Source organism: Mytilus californianus, unplaced genomic scaffold (genome assembly GCF_021869535.1).
Source record: "Mytilus californianus isolate M0D057914Y unplaced genomic scaffold, xbMytCali1.0.p SCAF_2, whole genome shotgun sequence".
NCBI lineage: Eukaryota > Metazoa > Mollusca > Bivalvia > Mytilida > Mytilidae > Mytilus > Mytilus californianus.
The window spans coordinates 80,747,400-80,766,886 of NW_026262668.1; the positions used below are offsets into that span (position 1 = coordinate 80,747,400).

The 19,487-nt window shown below is 34.2% G+C and overlaps 1 protein-coding gene across 2 annotated transcripts in view; it reads left to right on the top strand.

The window, feature by feature from the left end:
• Positions 1-3,989: 3,989 nt before the first annotated feature.
• LOC127728272 (collagen alpha-1(I) chain-like) overlaps positions 3,990-19,487 on the top strand; it is a 156,644-nt gene continuing 141,146 nt past the window's right edge. For both annotated transcript variants that reach the window (XM_052235556.1, XM_052235557.1), the window contains exons 1-4: positions 3,990-4,430; positions 14,512-14,652; positions 15,182-15,410; positions 17,271-17,433. In XM_052235556.1, coding sequence (XP_052091516.1) covers positions 4,256-4,430; positions 14,512-14,652; positions 15,182-15,410; positions 17,271-17,433 — 708 coding nt within the window. In that variant the 5' untranslated portion in view covers positions 3,990-4,255. The remainder of the gene's footprint in view (positions 4,431-14,511; positions 14,653-15,181; positions 15,411-17,270; positions 17,434-19,487) is intronic.

Below are 19,487 nucleotides of genomic sequence, written 5' to 3' on the forward strand. Positions count from 1 at the left end.
GATTTAACGCAGACACAAATTGAAAAAAAACACGGCCTTATTGCATAAAGTAGAAAACAAAAGAGTACGGTCGTTAATGTAAAATTAAAGTATGGGACAGCCCAACAAGTCTAGGAGAATATTGATCTATTTATGGGTTGTATTGGCTTATAACTAGCTTTCAGTACTGCGAGTACTCGTAGGTCGATACTTTGTGCCGTTTGTCTTTTTATTTGTTGTTTGTTTCGTGACAATCTGATGAGTCGAGCCATTTCTAACCGATTTTTACAGTTTGTTCTTGTGTTGTGCTGTTACACCACTGTCTAAGGTTAGTTAAGGGGAGTTGATCGCTCACAAATATGTTTAACCCTGCCATATTATATATATATATGTGTGTCTGTCCCAAGTCAGGAGTCTGTAATTCAGTGGTTGTCGTCCATTGTTGTCTGTTATACTTGTTTTTTGTTTATTGTTTTGTCATTAAATCAGGTTGTTATCTTGTTTCACATTTTGTCATGTCGGGGCCTTTTATAGCTGGATACACGGTATGGTATTTGGTCATTGTTGAAGGCCGATGACCTATATTTGCTTAAATTCACGTCGGATAGTTGGATAGTTATCTCATCGGCAATCATACCACATCTCCTTATTTTATAAAGACAAATACCAGTAAGCAAACAACCACGATAATATGAACACATGCCAACAAAGCGTGGGTACTATTTAACTTCAGACAATACTTAGCATATACTTCTCTGCGTAAAGGACTACAAAAAGGGTACAGGTTACAGGGGCGGATACAGCCATTTTTAAAAGGGGGTTCCCAACCCAGGATAAAGGGGGGGGGGGGGGTTCCAACTATATGTCCCCATTCAAATGCATTGATCGTTAAGAAAAAAAGGGGGGGGGGGGTTCCAACCCCCGGAACCCCCCTCTGGATCCGCCACTGGGTTATGGAAATTCACCATTTTTTACTGATGTCTTTCTATTGCGAACAAGATAAATAAAACAAATATGATAAATAAAACATGATAAATGGACATTACTATTAATCATGCAAGCATTGTTTAATCCAATTTACATTTGTATGGTGTAAAATGACTGGAAAAACAGTTCGATAAACTGTAAACTACATCCGCATAATTTGTTGTAGCAGCAAAAACATATACACCAGTATTGTTATTGACACTCTACAATGACGTGATTATTGGCGTTTACAAAACGCGGGTGAGAGTATATATGCAGCAAAGTAAAGCTTGGTTGCCTTATTCATTCAGAAAAGTAAAGCTGTATTGCCTTATTTATTCAGAAAGTTAAGCTTGATTGCCTTATTCATTCAGAAAAGTAAAGCTGGATTGCTTTATTCATTTAGAAAGTAAAGCTGGATTGCCTTATTCATACAGAAAAGTAAAGCTGGATTGCCTTATTTATTCAGAAAGTAAAGCTTGATTGCCTTATTCATTCAGAAAAGTAAAGCTGGATTGCCTTATTAATTCAGAAAGTAAAGCTGGATTGCCTTATTGATACAGAAAAGTAAAGCTGGATTGCCTTATTCATTCAGAAAGTAAAGCTGGATTGCCTTATTCATTCAGAAAGTAAAGCTTGATTGCCTTATTCATTCAGAAAAGTAAAGCTGGATTGCCTTATTCATTCAGAAAGTAAAGCTGGATTGCCTTATTCATACAGAAAAGTAAAGCTGGATTGCCTTATTAATTGAGAAAATTAAAGCTGGATGCCTTATTCATTCTGAAAAGTGAAGCTGGATTGCCTTATTCATTCTGAAAAGTAAAGCTGGATTGCCTCATTCATGCAGCAAAAATGTCATCTCATTACCGACTAAAACAGATCGATTGTGACATTTTCGCCTTTGAGGGCATCTAATCTGATGTTAGTAATGCCCATTAAATGTGCTTCATCGTTGTATTAAGCAAGGTTGGTATTTGAAGATGCACACACAGGTTTAATTTGCGAAGAACCACACTGATTCCAACAACAAATACTCCGAAGATGATATCAAAATACTGGACTTTTTGATTGACAACATTTTTGTTGTTGTTTGGTAGATTGATAGTTTAGCGACAATCGGTGTTACAATTGGTACTAACTGTGCACCACTACTGGCCGACTTGGTTTTGTATTCATATGAAGCAGAATTCATAGAGATCCTTCTTAAAGACAAAAAGAAAAAGTGTCTTGTAAAGTTCTTTAATATCACTTTCAGATATATTGATGATGATCTGTCACTTAATAACCTACATTTCAATGAGTGCTTACATCTCATATATCCTAGTGAACTTGAGATAAATGATACTACCAAAAGTAGACCTCCTTCAGACCTTGATCTTTCCCTCGATATTGACGACTTCCAACTATAAATCTTTCCAATTTCCAACTTCCCATTTCTCAGCAGTAAGATACCCTCTGCTCCGTGGTATGGCGTTGACATATCTCAGTTAATTCGTTACGCTCGTGCATGTTCACAATATACTGACTTCATTAACAGGGGTGTGCTCATCACACAAAAACTGCTCCAAAAGAGATATGAGGAAGAACGACTGAAATCGACACTACATAAGTCACAATCACAAATCGGATGATCGATACAATGTGTTGGTGCCTGAACATACTAGCGACATGTTCTCGTGATTTTAGATCTAATGATACCAGTATAGTCGTTTAATCTGTAATTTAGCCGATTGTGTATGTCCTATTCCCGATTGTGACATTTTGACAGAGTTTGGGTTTTTAGAAACAAATGTAAAACCAGTTCAGGTTTCGAACTAGTTCGTAACAGGTTTGAAAGAACAAATAGAGGTGTGTCAAACCGAAACCAGTTTAGAGACAACAAATACGCCCCTAATTCAGGCATACTTAGGTCACAATTTGAGTGACCTCTAGTGGTCCTTCTATAAAGCATGCACGATACTGTATGCCTCCTAGCTAGAATCTGGGAACAGTATATGTCAATATATATGTTCCTGCTAGAATACACTACTATAACTATATATAACTATATAAATGAAATGAATGAAGCAAAATGTACACCAACGGTCGGTTTTAAAAGTAACAAATAATATAAAAAAAAAATAAAAGGATTTCATGTACTGGTATTTTTTTTTTGTAAATAAAGTAAAGTTTATTTTACACATCTTGTTCCACAAGGCATTTTCATTGTAACATGTATGCGCCTTTGGTGGGTCGATGATTGAAGTCCAACGGCAACTATAACATGTTTATTCAGGATAATCGCATGATATGCATATATCAATATACAACGCGTACACGTCGAGCTCCAAGCCAACTAGTCTTTGCTGTGACCCTAAGATGTTTTGAGCCTAGCGCAGAAGCAGTAAAATGTTTTGATATGCTAGCGGATCGAAGCCACGACTCCCGCAGTCGAGGCCAGTATGCTACCAAGAGACACCCAGAATACACGACTTTGATAAATTATGTGAACGTGTATGGTATAGTTTCTTAAAGGTTGTATTTTTTTAATGACACGTCTTTGACATACAATGCATGGAAACTATATCCCATGTCCATCTGGTGTTTTCTGAGATGAACTGTTTGTCATTAGAGTTAAATTTGTCCTAATGTGTCAAAATAAATCCACTAAAAATATTGATAGCCCCCGATTTTGTACATGGCTAGAATGTATTTGCTTTCAAAAACCTTTTAGCTGAGACACAATTAATGTCCCATGAAAATAGCACTTCAATAAGCTGTGTCGAAACTTGTGCTATATCCCAAACTATATTTGTAATTTTCTTGACATACATTTACATACTTTTATTTTACAATGTGTGCAATTATAAGTAATCTAAAGAAATTTGTTATGTAGCAGAAAAACTAGGCAGTAATCAAGATGTTTTACAAGAGAAAACGATACTTCTTCACGGTGTCTGCAAATCATACAGAGAGGGTCAAAGTTCGATAAAGATCTCACAGACTGTGGTGTTTTATCTTTTTTCTCAGCTACCTAATTCCTCGCTTACTCTCTCTGTTACAGAAAATTGTTGCAGTTAGAGAGCTACGTCATCAAAAAATTTAAACGTGTCAAGTAGTCTGCAATTCAAACCTTCCGCCATTTTGAGGCACTACTGCTAGCTCGCTCCTGCTTTTTTTAAACAGGAGAAGAGAGTCGGTAGTCGCTTAAAAGCGGCAGAAAGCAGGAAAGGACACCGGACGAGCCTTTGACAGGCTTTAAGCTGAATGGAAAGATCCTGAAATGATTTAAGACGAAGAAAAAGGCAAAAGTTTTATTCCTGAAAATCATATGACAGGGATTGTGTCCGGGACTATGCGAAAATCTTTACATTCATATAGTTATTCCGCTTCCAGTTTCTTAAAGCGGAGTTCATTGATATTATCGCCAAACATGGAAATAGTTTTTATTTCAATTCTTTGTATAATTCCATCAGTTTTAGGAGCCGTTGTACCGTTTCCATCTGGTAAGTTTTAGTATGCATACTTTATTTTGCATTTCTTTCTTTTGAAGAAAACTTGTTTGGTTCTTTTTACCTTTTCCATTTTTGTAAAAGCTATCTAAGCATACATATGATAGTATTTCATGAAATTGATTATGCAAATTATGAAAATTGTACTTCTTTTCTTAGTGAACTTATTGCCCAAACTTCGCGTCGTTCTACGTATTGCAACCTAAAACATTAATTCATATAAGATTCGAATGGCATCCATTATAATTGAAGAAGAAGAAAAAAACGTAACAAAAGAAAAAAACGTAACAAAAGAAAAAAACTTCCAATATTTAGCGCAATTCATTCCATCACTGTCAAGACAAACAGCCGGCTTCATTTTTTCCCTTATGTTTCTGCTGTTATAACAAAAAAAGTTATTCCAGACAATCGCACAAATATTTTTCGGTGATAGATTAAAAAATATATACAAAACTACATTTAAAAGCTACGCCTAAAAACTAAATCTGTGGAGCGCCAACAACCAGCAGTACAATGACCTCGTTACAAAACATTTTTTTGTTAATGATTTATCCTGAATGTGTAGTCGTTGGTCAATCTCCCAGATCAATCAATGTAACTTGTGATCTCGAGCTTGTGATCGACTCTTTAAGAAAAGCTGAAGAAATGTTTTGTTTGCCACGTATACTTGCATCACGAGAGTAATCTTGATAAAGTGATATATTCAATATAAGTGTGAAGATTAAAACATATACGTGCACAGCATGGAAACACGTGAGGCATGGGATATGTCTCGCCTATTTTATTATAACATAAATTGATTTACGAGTGCTTGGGTTTGTTCACACAGTTTAACTGCTTATACAGCACTTTTTGGAAGTGTAACGTGGTATCAATTAACTTATGAAACATTTGTTTACCATTAGATACATCAAATTCAATAGACAGTGGCAAAAATGTACATTTTTTGAATTTTGTGGTTTTTTCAGGAGTCACGATGTTGAGAATATATAAGGTAGTGATTAATAACCACGAAGACATAACATAATCTTTCAATCAAAGTGAAATGAGTACCCGGCATGTAATAAAAAGATGTGTAATCACACTTTAAGGAGCTTGTACTGAAGTCCTTCCAAAAACAGTTCAGATGAATGATAACGATAAAGGCATGGCTCATTTGAAACATTGGTTATTTTATTGGAATTTTGTCTAATGGACACCCAACCTTACTTCCTTTCCCATATCAGGAAACTGCTTAAGGGTGTCTAGAGTTAAGAATATTATTTAAACATTTTGAATTACAAAATAAATCTCATCTTCAATTTTTTATACGACCACAACATTTTTGCGTTCGTATTATGTTATGGCGATGTTTTGGTCGTCGTCAGAATAAATTTTGGTTTTCAGACAATAACTTCAGTATAAGTGTATGGATCTCTATGTAATTGAAGCACAAGGTTCCATACCCCATTAGAAAGGTTGGGATTGATTTTGGGGGTTATTGTTTTAGCTGTTTAGGCATTAGCAATAGGGGCCAAAAATAGGCCAAAACAAGCATTTTTCTTATTTCAAGGCAATAACTTGTGTATACGTGTATGGATTTCTATGAAACTTAACCACAAGGTTCTATACCTCAAAAGGAAGGTTGGGATTGATTTTGGGGGTCATGACCCAAACCGAGTAGGAATAAGGGGCCGAAAAGGGGCAAAAAATATAGGATTTTCTGGTTTCTGGACAGTAACTTGCGTATAAGTCTATGGATTGCCATGAAATTGTACCACAAGGTTTTATATCATAAAAGGAAGGTTGGGATTGATTTTGGGGGATATGACACAAACGGTTTATGAAAAAGGGGCCAAAAACAATACTTTTGTAATACTTTGCTTATTTCTTGACCAATTTCAATGGGGTTTAATTCAAAGTCTTGAATTCTTGGGGTTCTTTATTATGCTGAATCTAACCGTGTATTTAGAATTTGGATTTTGGGCCCTGTTTTTGAATTGGTCCATATTAAGGTCCAAAGGGTCCAAAATTAAACTTTGTTTGATTTCATCAAAAATTAAATCATTAGTGTTCTTTTATATGCTGAATCTTACCATGTATTTGGAAATTTTAATTATGGGGCCTGTTTTCAAATTGGTCCACATTAAGGTCCAAAGGTTCCAAAATTAAACTTTGTTTGATTTTTAAAAAAAATTGTTTGGGTTCTTTGATATGCTGAATCTAACCGTGTATTTAGATTTTGGATTTTGGGACCGGTTTTCAAAATGGTCTACATTAAAGTCCAAAGGGTCAAACATTTAACTTAGTTTGATTTTAACAAAAAATCAATTCAAGGGGTTCTTTGATATGCTGAATTTAACCGTGTATTTAGATTTTGGATTTTTGGCCCTGTTATCATATTGGTCCACCTTGAGGGCCAAAGGGTCCAAAATTAAACTTTTGTTTGATTTCATCAAAATTAAAATCTTAGGGTTCTTTGATATGCTGATTCTAACCGTGTATTTAGATTTTGGATATTGGACCATAATAGGTAAAAGTCCAATTTCAATTTTTTCAGTTCTTTGACCACATTCATTCTGTGTCAGAAACCTATGATGTGTCATGTCAAATATTTAATCATAATCTAGATTTAGAGCTGTATCAATGTAATTAGATTTTTGATTTTGGGCCGTTTTCAAGTTGGTCCAATTTAGGGTCCAAAATTAAACTTTGTTTGATTTCAACAAAAATTGAATACATGGGGTTCTTTTATATGCTGAATCTAACCGTGTATTTAGATCTTGGATTTTGGGCCCTGTTATCATATTGGTCCATCTTGAGGGCCAAAGGGTCCAAAATTAAACTTTTGTTTGATTTCATCAAAATTAGAATCTTAGGGTTCTTTTATATGCTAATTCTAACCGTGTATTTAGATTTGAATATTGGACCATAATAGGTAAAAGTCCAATTTCAATTTTTTCAGTTCTTTGACCACATTCATTCTGTGTCAGAAACCTATGATGTGTCATGTCAAATATTTAATCATAATCTAGATTTAGAGCTGTATCAATGTATTTAGATTTTTGATTTTGGGCCGTTTTCAAGTTGGTCCAATTCAGGGTCCAAAATTAAACTTTGTTTGATTTCAACAAAAATTGAATACATGGGGTTCTTTAATATGCTGAATCTAACCGTGTATTTAGATCTTGGATTTTGGGCCCTGTTATCATATTGGTCCATCTTGAGGGCCAAAGGGTCCAAAATTAAACTTTTGTTTGATTTCATCAAAATTAGAATCTTAGGGTTCTTTTATATGCTAATTCTAACCGTGTATTTAGATTTGAATATTGGACCATAATAGGTAAAAGTCCAATTTCAATTTTTTTCAGTTCTTTGACCACATTCATTCTGTGTCAGAAACCTATAATGTGTCATGTCAAATATTTAATCATAATCTAGATTTAGAGCTGTATCAATGTATTTAGATTTTTGATTTTGGGCCGTTTTCAAGTTGGTCCAATTTAGGGTCCAAAATTAAACTTTGTTTGATTTCAACAAAAATTGAATACATGGGGTTCTTTAATATGCTGAATCTAACCGTGTATTTAGATCTTGGATTTTGGGCCCTGTTATCATATTGGTCCATCTTGAGGGCCAAAGGGTCCAAAATTAAACTTTTGTTTGATTTCATCAAAATTAGAATCTTAGGGTTTTTATATGCTAATTCTAACCGTGTATTTAGATTTGAATATTGGACCATAATAGGTAAAAGTCCAATTTCAATTTTTTCAGTTCTTTGACCACATTCATTCTGTGTCAGAAACCTATGATGTGTCATGTCAAATATTTAATCATAATCTAGATTTAGAGCTGTATCAATGTATTTAGATTTTTGATTTTGGGCCGTTTTCAAGTTGGTCCAATTTAGGGTCCAAAATTAAACTTTGTTTGATTTCAACAAAGATGTTTGTGCTTCATATGATAAAAATATAACAGTTAAGATTTGTATGAACTTCTTAAATTTCCAGGGGCGTAGGAGCCGGTGATAAGCCGGGGAGCAATTGTCCCTTTTTAAAGTGGGGGCAAAACATACTGCCCGGCTTTTTCTGGCCAAATTTTCTGCTATCAAAAATGAAAGAGAACACTGAATAACTTCTAGACTATTAAGCATTTTATTTTGGTTACCAATGGAAATTGTAAAAAGAAAAGATCGACATTCAAAAAGATGTCCCTCTTAACCTATAAAACTTCTATCATTCGGATCAATTACAATCAAAGTGATCGCTAGTATAAACCAGACAGTTGGTTTTCTCTTTTGAAGTGTTTCACATTTTATCATAACGGGGCCTTTTAAGCCTATAGCTGAATATACGGTACGAGTTTTGCACATTGTTGAAAGCCGTACCCGGTGACCTGTAACTGTTAACATATCTTTATTCTTTGGTCTACGGATAATTGCCGCTTCAAGTCACTGTGTAGCCCGTAAACCAGTGACATATAGACACTATTTCAATGATGAAAAGATGGTACACATGTATCTGGACACCGCAAGATTGCTGTTTGGTCACCCGCTACCTTGACGTCTCATGAAGGTCTCGCACGGTCGGTTTGACGATGCCAAAAATTCCACTTATTTTGATAAACTACAGCGTTAATAATAAGTATTCGTCGTCTTAATTTGTTATATAGATATAAGAAGATGTGGTATGAGTGCCAATGAGACAACTCTCCATCCAAGTCAAAATTTATAAAAGTAAACCATTATAGGTCACAGTACGGTCTTCAACACGGAGCCTTGGCTCACACCGAACAGTAAGCTATAAAGGGCCCCAAAAAATTACTAGTGTAAAACCATTCAAAAGGGAAAACCAACGGTATATATATATATAATTTGCGGGGCTCCAGTAGACCACAAGGTCACATTTGAAAATTTCCTCAGGTTACTTTTAAGCAAAATACAGGTCTAAACTACTCTGTTTCTCGGGATTGAAGATTCTCAAGGACCACATAGCCTTTTAAATGAGAATGCAGGTCGCAAGGTCGCCAGCCAAACCCCCACTGAAGTCGCAGGTCGGATCTGACGATGTTGGAGCCACATATTTCATATAAAACTACATTTTTTCTACTGTGAGGTCAGTTCTGGTTGGATTCTAATGAACCAGAACTCAATAAAAACAGAATTGTCTGGAATAAGCCTATATTTGTTTTCTGGTGATATCGGATTTCTGTTCGGAAATTTGACGCATATACTGATTTCAGCCAACTCAAATTGTGAAAAAAAATATCGTGCATGTTCACATCAGGAGAAAATAAAAACAACTGAAGACAAAATTATGACCAAACGTATTCAAGACAATTCTGCTTCTATTGAAGTCAATTTTATTAAAATCCAATCAATAATGCCTCCAAAATATTCTTTTTGAAAACACGTGGTTTCATATGAAATATTTGTAGACATTTGCTTCGTGCATTACCACAGAAACGTGTCTTAATATTAAATAAGGTACATATGTATTTTTGTCGGGGACTAGTCTAGTGCCTGCACTGTGAGTGCCTGTTAGCAGAGACATATATACACATATGTGTATATAATATGTCTCTGCTGTTAGTTATCTGTGGTGTAACAAACCGGATTTTCACGATTAGCCGTAACCAATGTTCTTGTTAGAAAATAGATTTCCGGTCCCTGATACCGCTCTCTTACCACCTGCGTCTCGTATGTAATACAGTAATATTGCAAAAGTCTGTGGCAAATAATATAGCACTTATACTTCAAATACATATTTAGGGGCGGAGGCATGGCGGGCGTGCGCCCCCCTAAAATTTGCAAAGCATGGGTTGCCCTCAGCTTAATAAAGAATCTTTCGATAATTTTACCTCAAAAAAGATTTAAGTTTGCGCGCCCACACCCTTCCTATCCTAAAATCCTGGATCCGCCCCTGATCTTTTTGTTGAAAAGACATATAATTTGGGAAATAGCCTACGTTTACGCCGATTGACCTCAGGTTCTTTCGTAAAAAACAACTCGAGATTGGTGTATAAATCGGCTTCTGAAGGCAGTGGCAGATCCAGGGGGTGGAGGTATTCCGGGGGATGGAACCTCCCTTTTTTTTTATGATCAATGCTTTTGAATGGGGATATATTGTTGGAACCCCCCTTTATCCTAGGGTTGGAACCCCCCACCCCCTTTTAAAAATGGCTGGATCCGCCCCTGGAAGGCATTTCTCAATTCGCCTTTTCAGAATCTAAAGGACTATGGGTATTATCTCATTGTTCGTTCCCCAAAATGAAAATAACATTACGTTATTGGTTAAATTTCCATTGTTAAGGACATTTATTACAAATCACTGTTTTGGTGAAGGTTTTTGAAAATATTACCCAGAATGCATTAGATTCTGAAACTGCAAATTAGTGAAGTCACAGCAAAAAATTAAAATAGCCTTTCAAGACGGTATTATTATTTGGACTATAGCTTGGTAGAAGCTTATTCACCCTGAGTGGCATTTTTTTTTTAAATATTTAAAAACCACAAAAAAAAACCAAACAAATAAACTGCAGAAACTAATTGAATTTTCCCATGTTGCGTTTTTACATTTATGTGTGTTTTCCAATTGACGTAATCTAAAGATTCGCATTTTGCTATGGAAAGTATTTATAGACGAGTACACATCTCTGTGTCATCAGTTTATTTGAAGTAGCAAGAAAGGGTCAGTGTGAGCTTTCACCACTGTCTGTTGTATATTGTCCATCTTTGTATTCAACTCATAACTTTTGCATTAATATTTCCTCTGAAACAACTGGGTCAATTGGAACCAAACTTGGGCACACTCATCCTTTAGGTATGTTTTAAAAATGTGTCTGATGATCCTGCCTGCCAACCAACATGGCAACCAAGGATCATCAGACTTGGGAGTAAAATGCTTATATTTTTGAATTATCTTGAAAAATATTACAGATTGATAAAATTTGGCAGGACAGAAATGTTCTGAATGTCAACAAGAATCGACATAATCAGATCTTCAAATATGTCAACAAGACCAAAACTATCAATGGACTCCTTATAGGTGTTGCCTTTGAGTGACGATAATTCTTTTTTTGTGAAACGTACAGTAAAAAGAGAAAGACTGTAAATAGCTTAAAATGATCAATTAGAATAGGACCTACATACAAGTCAACATGATTGTAATTATCAGTCAAATGGTTGCATTTGAATAACAATTTGTACCCATTTTTACAGAAACTGTAGTAGTAAATAACATAAATAATGAACAAAATAAGATACTGTGAATTAAGAAATTATTGCATGCATTTAGTATTGCGATTTTTGAAGAATGGACATCAATGCGAGATGCATACAGATATATGCATCAAATATCAGAATGCAAGTTCTTATTATTGCAATAGTCAACCAGTAGCATTTTTCACATTAATGAAAACCTAATAATTTCTGAATTATACAATTAATTTTAGAAGGCTGAAAATCTCATATGTTACTTCTTTTAGACAATTTAAAAAAAAGTCTTGTTCTTTTTTGCTGTAACTAAAGTAGATACAGTCTACAGAGAAACTGTAAATAACAAAAATCATGAGCAAAATATGATCCTCAAGTATAAAGTCAACCTCCATGGCATATTTGAATTTATTGGCCTTCACTGACAAATTTTACTTATTTTTGTGTTTGAAGGTACTTATTATAATAGAAGATAGAGAGAAAGTGTTAATAACTTATCACTGCTTTTGAATAGCATAATGAATTGCTGTACTATCTTGTCTTTCATTCTTTTTCTGGTTTAATTGCCAAAACCTGAACTTTTTGCTGATAAGTGATAAGTAACACTTCTAAAAGTTACATGCAAATTTGTAAACTTATACTTACATGCTAAATAATGTTCTCACATGCTAATTAAAATGCTCGCACGCTAATTAGTGTACTTACATGCTAATTAGTGTACTAACATGCTAATTAGTGTACTTACATGCTAATTAGTATACTTATACTTGACTGCTAATTAGCATACTTACTGTTACATAGCTGCAGTGTACTTCCATGTTCATTAAAGTGTACTTACATGCATGAAGGATTAATATTTAGATGAGAGTACCAAAAGTCATGCATTATAATAAAAGTGATTGCAATTCCGCTTTTGTATCCACATTTGGAGTTAAAACTATAAGAATTTTATATTCCATCATATATATGAAAACATAATGTGTATCATATCATGACAGTCATCATAAGCCTATTTAGCTGGCTGAAAATCACTTGTATATTTAATATAATTGTTTATTATAATTCAGGTTGCACTTTAATTTAAAATATTTATTCATTCATTATGAAAATAAGGAGATGTGGTATGATTGCCAATGAGTTAACTATCCACCAAAGTTCAAATGAAGTGGATGTAGGCAATAATAAGCAACTGTACTTACAACAATAAGAAAAACCCATACCTTATAGTCAGCTATAAAATGCCCTGACATGAAAAATATGAAACCATTCAAATGAGAAAACTAACTGCCTAATTTATAACAAAACAATTTCCAAAAACAAATATGACAGACATGAACCAAAGACAACCACTGAACCACAGGTTCCTGACTTGGGACAGGCACATAAATAATGTGATGGGGTTAAACATGTTTGTGAGTGCTCAACCCTCCCCTAACCTGGGACAGTTGTGTTACAGCACAACATAAGAACAAACTATAATAATCAGTCGCAATAGTCTTAACTCATCAGATTGATAGAAAGCAGAAAAACAACTTACAAAAAAATCACAGAACAGACGTTGCAGGGTATTTATAACCTTGTTCTTTTAACAATTTTACATCAGAAGTGGATTTTGGGGGCAGGGTGCCCCCTCCCTTATTTAGCTTCATTGATGGTTAATGCAGACTTTTTACCAGTTCCACTCTATACTTTGCCTAGTTAGTATTTTGTTCACAAGCATAATCTGCTCAACAGTTACCAATTTAAGGCCGTGTGTTCAAATATACCTTTTGAACATGATATTGCACCACATGAGCATAAAGTAATTGTTACCTGAAAGCAGTTGTTCATATTTTTGTGATTTTTTCCCAAGATGAAAAATATTCATTTGCATTTAATGATCCATTTTATGACATGCATACAAAATGAGATACACTGAAATCCAGAGGATAAGTTTGTGTAAGAGTTTGCATGTTTTCATGAATACAAAATAATATAGTTAGAAATAGATTCAGAGCTTCTACCATTCTCTTTTCAAACTAAGAGGAGTAAAACTATGTGATGGTTCAAGAGATCTGAAATTATTGGCATAGCATAACTAAGGATTTCCTGATGGTCTTTCTCATAAAATGGGTTCATTAATATTTGTTTGATTCCAATTTTCCAAGGCAGTGTGAAACCACAAAAATAAGTTATTCTTGAAAAATATATTTAGTTATATTGGTAAGAGCAAATTATTAAATCACGAAATTAGGTACCCTCAAAATAGCAAATATGTCTTCAACCAAGAAAATGGATGCTAACAAAAATAGAAATTAACAACATAAGTAAAGGAAGTACATCAGCTATTTGATATTTTGGGATACTTATTCCGTCAGTTTTGTTCTTGTCATCACAACTAGTCGTGTTCATATCGACAGGAAAATTTTGATTAAATTTATTTCCTAAAAGGTATGCCCCTTTTGAACTTAGAATTTGTTCATGATATACTACTGCAACATTTTGTAAGGCCAGCTTCTCTGAAACCACACAACAGAATTTCATGAAACTTTATAGATAATATAATCCGAATAATTCAGTCCCTCCCTGTAATTGATTTCTCCTACTTTCTAGGGCCTGAATTCCTAACTAGCTAAATCTCTTCATGAATCCTGGATTTTAATTGGTGCCCTGTAGGAGAGGTGACCAATCAGCAGTCAGCTCAATTTTATCAGATAGGTATATCTCGAGCTAATTCTGAATGATTGATTGACGATTTTTCATTGTCTATGCATTCAGGCATTAATGTGGTGATATTTTGTTTGCCCAGTGACAATATAGGGGCCTGGGGTATGTGAGCGTGCTCACAAAGGTTCTTTCAATATTTTTAAGCTGTACAAAACAAATTTTGTCTTTTGTTTCCAGGTGCAACAGATTTATTAAAGGTAGCTAATATAGAAACAAAAATATCAGGAACCCAAGATGGCATGTGTCCAGGTAGAGATGTGGCTTATGCCCTTACAGGCAGTGAAGAGCTCAACTTTCAGTTACAAGATGCATTTCCAGGTATTACAAAGTATTGTATAGATTGATTAATAATTAAATAGGTTTTTGTTTCTTTTTATTGATTCATTTTTTATCCCTTTCATCATCATGAATAAAGCTTAAATTATGAATAAACAGATTTGCTTTTGTTGTTATAATGTTTTTATTTCAGCATGTACTGTACTGATTATGGGAAAGACCATAATCAGTAAATTGGCATCAACTGACAGTCTTGAACCATTATAGATTTCATATGAAAAGTCATTCACCTTATCAAAAAGAATAAATCTTATCTTCTCCTGTTATAAATTTATATATTGCAGAAGGTAGATCTTTCTAAAACTGATGAACCATAAAGAAGAAAACCAGATGCCCTATATTGTAGTACTTAACATGATTGTTTGATGAAACTTAAGAGTGCAGTGGTTTTAAATCTGTTTTTTATCAGGTTTAGATTAATGTAATGATCCTTTTACTTGTAGTGGAAAGAATTTCATTGAAATGGACTAGTCATTACAAATTTTCAGTTAAATCTATATTATAATTACAGAGGGTATTTCAGAAACATTCACAATCATCACCACATTTAAACAGGGAAAAGTTGATCTTGCTGATGGGAAGAAAAAATTGAAAATTCCCTTGTTGACCATCTATAATCAGGAGGAGGTTAGAGAAATCATTGGTCTGTATGTTGGTTCACGGACAATGTTCCTCTATAGTGACAACACAATCAAAAATGACAAGCCAGCTAGATTCAACTTTAACACTAATGATGATAGGTAAGAAATTGTTTTTAGGGTCATAGTCTTCAATCTATCCATCTCTCACCAATTTAAACATCACAGTGTATCAAGGATGAATTGACATAGCTATGAGACATATTATACATATTCTTTTATTGTCATATGTTGAATTTCTCAATATGTGTCTAAATTCACACTCCGGTCCAGTGTTTGAAGTTCATCAAATGATCTTTTTTTTTGACACAGATGTCAAGGGTGTACCACATTTACAAAGCTACACTTTCATAATATATAAATAAGAAAATGTGGTATAATTGCCAATGAGACAACTCTTAACCATAGACCAAATGGCATAGAAGTAAGTAACTTGAGGTCACAATCAGAAAAACTTAACCGCATAGCAAGCTATAAAAGGCTATGCAATGACAAATATAAAACAATTCTAACAAGAAAACTAACAGCCTGATTTATGAACAAAACAATAAATGGAAAAAAATGTGATATACAGCAACAAAAGACAACCACTGAATTACAAGCTCCTGACTTGTTTATATTAGTCTGAATAAAAATAACAGTAATTGATTGTTATGTAAGGTTTCCTAATTGTTCAAATCGAAGTGGTTTGACATTAGACATTTTTATTAAACCAATACATTTGTATGTATAGTTTATATGAAACCATCTTTTGAAAGATGATGCATTACTTCATACTTAATTTGACTAACTGACTCTGCAGTTGATAATTGTTATGTCCTGGCCCAACAAAGTGATGAAAGACAACCCTAGAATTAAGTCATTTTGACCTTCATTATCAATTTTAAAGGTTAATTTTATGTACTTTTCTCCAAAGGTTATATATAAAGCACAAAATATGAAGTTTTACATCTCAGATTATGAAAGCTTTTCCTTTCTGTAATATTAATAGACATTAGAGAACTTCATCTTCTTTAATCATTATTAAAACAAATGTGTAGATGTTAAATTTTATAAGACAATACTTGTATAATTTTTTATTTTTCTAAAGCATAAATAATCATATTTGATCCCCCAAAAAATGATGAAAAACCAGGTTATATATTTTGTGAAATACACTCTCTCGAAATTTTCAGACCAGACATTTCAAGTTTTAAAAAAATCAGCACACACCTTGATGGTGTGCCCTTTATATTATGAAGTGTTCAACTAATTTATTTTCACCTTATATACATTGGAACTGATCATTTAAGTGAAATTTTCAAGTGCTTATCTATTCTATCATGTTAATACAAATCTATAGCAATATTGATGATTTCCACATTTTTTTACAATATAATAGTTTTTGACCATCTTCTATTGTAAGAAAATCATTCTGCTCTACCTAACCATTTAAGTATTTAAGAATTTTACTTGTTTTTGTTTTGTTTCGGTTGCAACAAAGTTGTGAAACAAAACGTAGGTCTGCTGTTTCTAGCAGCAACAACAATTGTGACTAAATATTTAAGTTTGTGATTAGATAAATTGTAAGAAGAAACACTAATAGTAAGTCAGTGAAATTTGGTATGCAGTTGTACTAGCATTGGCACAACTCATTTTCATTGGGTTTTCGTCCTACCTCCTCAGTCATGGTTGATTGACTTGAAAACATTTACTGAGTTTACATGTTAAAGTTTTTGATAAAGGCCAGTATAAGTTTTAAAGTGATTGATTAGGTAAGTTTGTATACAAATATATCAAGGGTAATAATGAGGACTGGTCATAACTTATTTAGAATTAAAATTATAAAGAGAGTATGTTAGTATGTTTATTGTTTGCTTTCATTTGTATGCCTCAGCTGTAGCGGATGGGTATTAAGGTTTACCCTTGTCCGTCGTACCGTTTTTTTCCTTGTTAGTTATCCATTTATTTTGTTTATTCCAGTTGGCATCGAGTTGCTATAGTAGTGCAAGGTCAGGAGATTACAGCTTGGTTAGATTGTGATGCTCAAGAGCCAAAGAAATTGAAACGAGACATTCCAACACAATTTAGCAGAGAAGGACTTGTCCTTATTGGCAGGGATTTTGCAGAATCACCCTTATTTAATGTGAGTATGAAAGATTTGTTATATCTCTCCAATATTATATAAGACCAAACAAGGGTCCTCTCCATCAGTTGGTCAGTAATGAAATCACACTATACATATAGATGAATCTAACCCTAACAGAAAGACCTCATACCACTTGTAACTGTGCATTTTTTTTAAATCATGTTAATATAGGTTTTTCATAGTAAAATAAGGATGTTGCCATTTTTATACGACCTCAAAAAAATTTTGTGGTCGTATATTGGTATGACGTTGGCGTCATTGTCGTCCGGCGTCGTCGTCGTCCGAAGACACATTGGTTTTCGCACTCTAACTTTAGTTTAAGTGAATGGATCTCTATGAAATTTTACCATAAGGTTCAATACCACAAAAGGAAGGTGGGGATTGATTTCGGGGGTTATGGTATCAACAGTTAATGAATAAGGGGCCAAAAAGGGGCCAAAAATAAGCATTTTTGTAACTTCCAGACATAACTTGTGTGTTAGTGTATGGATCTCTCTGACATTGTACCACAAGGTTCCATATCACAAAGGGAATGCTGGGATTGATATCGGGGGTAATTGCCTCCACATTTTAGGAATTAGGGGCCAAAAAGGGGCAAAAAACAAGCATTTTTCTAGTTTCATGACAATAACTTGTGTGTAAGTGTATGGATCTCTCTGACATTGTACCACAAGGTTCCATATCACAAAGGGAATGCTGGGATTGATGTTGGGGGTAATTGCCTCCAAATTTTAGGAATTAGGGGCCAAAAAGGGGCAAAAAACAAGCATTTTTCTAGTTTCATGACAATAACTTGTGTGTAAGTGTATGGATTTTTATGAAATTGTACTACAAGGTTCCATATCACAAAGGAAAAGCTGGGATTGAGATTGGGGGTGATTGCCCAAAACGTTTAGGAAAAAGGGGCCAAAAATAAGCAATTTTCTAGTTTCCAAACAATAACTTGTGTTCAAGTGTATGGATCTCTCTGAAGTGGTACTTCAAGGTACCATACCACAAAGGGAAGGCTGGGATTGATTTTGGGGGTAATTCCCTCAAAATTTTAGGAATTAAGGGCCATAAAGGGGTAAAAAAAACAGCATTTTTCTAGTTTCAGGACAATAACTTGTGTGTAAGTGTATGGATCTTTATGAAATTAAACTGCAAGGTTCCATATCACAAAGGAAAAGCTGGGTTTGAGTTTGGGGGTAATTGCCCAAAACGTTTAGGAATTTGGGGCCAAAAAGGGGCCAAAAAACAAGCATTTTTCTAGTTTCCAGACAATAACTTGTTAAGTTCTTAGACCACATTCATTCTGTTTCAGAAACCTATGCTGTGTCAAATATTTAATTACAATCCAAATTCAGTGCTGTATCAAGCTTGAATGTTGTGTCCATACTTGCCCCAACTGTTCAGGGTTCGACCTCTGCGGTCGTATCAAGCTGCGCCCCAGCGGAGCATTTTATTACATATGGTGAGGTTTGTCAACGCACTTACAGTTTACATTGGAAAGAAATGAAACTAAACCCACTTTCTTCATATTAATTGTAGTTTTGTACATTTAGTTAGATTTAAATTCTTTTATCAGAACTATGTTTCTCCTTTGACGAAAATAGTTTATTTTTTTAGGTCATTTTTTTTCAAGAACAACTTTTTTAGTCCTTTACAGATGGTAAATGGGTTCACCACCTAAAAATGATGTGTTGGTACCATGGAAGATGACATTTGACCTTGACCTCTGATCTCTAGGTCAAATATTTGATTTAAGTAACTTTTTCAAAACTATACTGGCTTGGTTTCCTTTACAAGACCTTTTCAGTGCACCTAAGGGATTGGTCAAAGAGGGGCTCATGCTCCAACCCTCATAAAAATTGTTTAATATCTTAAAAATGTTTCAGATCTCCACCTTTTTAACATTATATATTCTAAATTGCCTTGATGAGACCTTTCTAGTCAATCATTGGTTTTGTCCCTGGGAGACATGTCCTGCCCCTTTCATATCATTAATTGTTTAATATCGTGAAAACTGTTCAGATCCCCACATCTGAACCATTTATGTTCATTGTCATTTC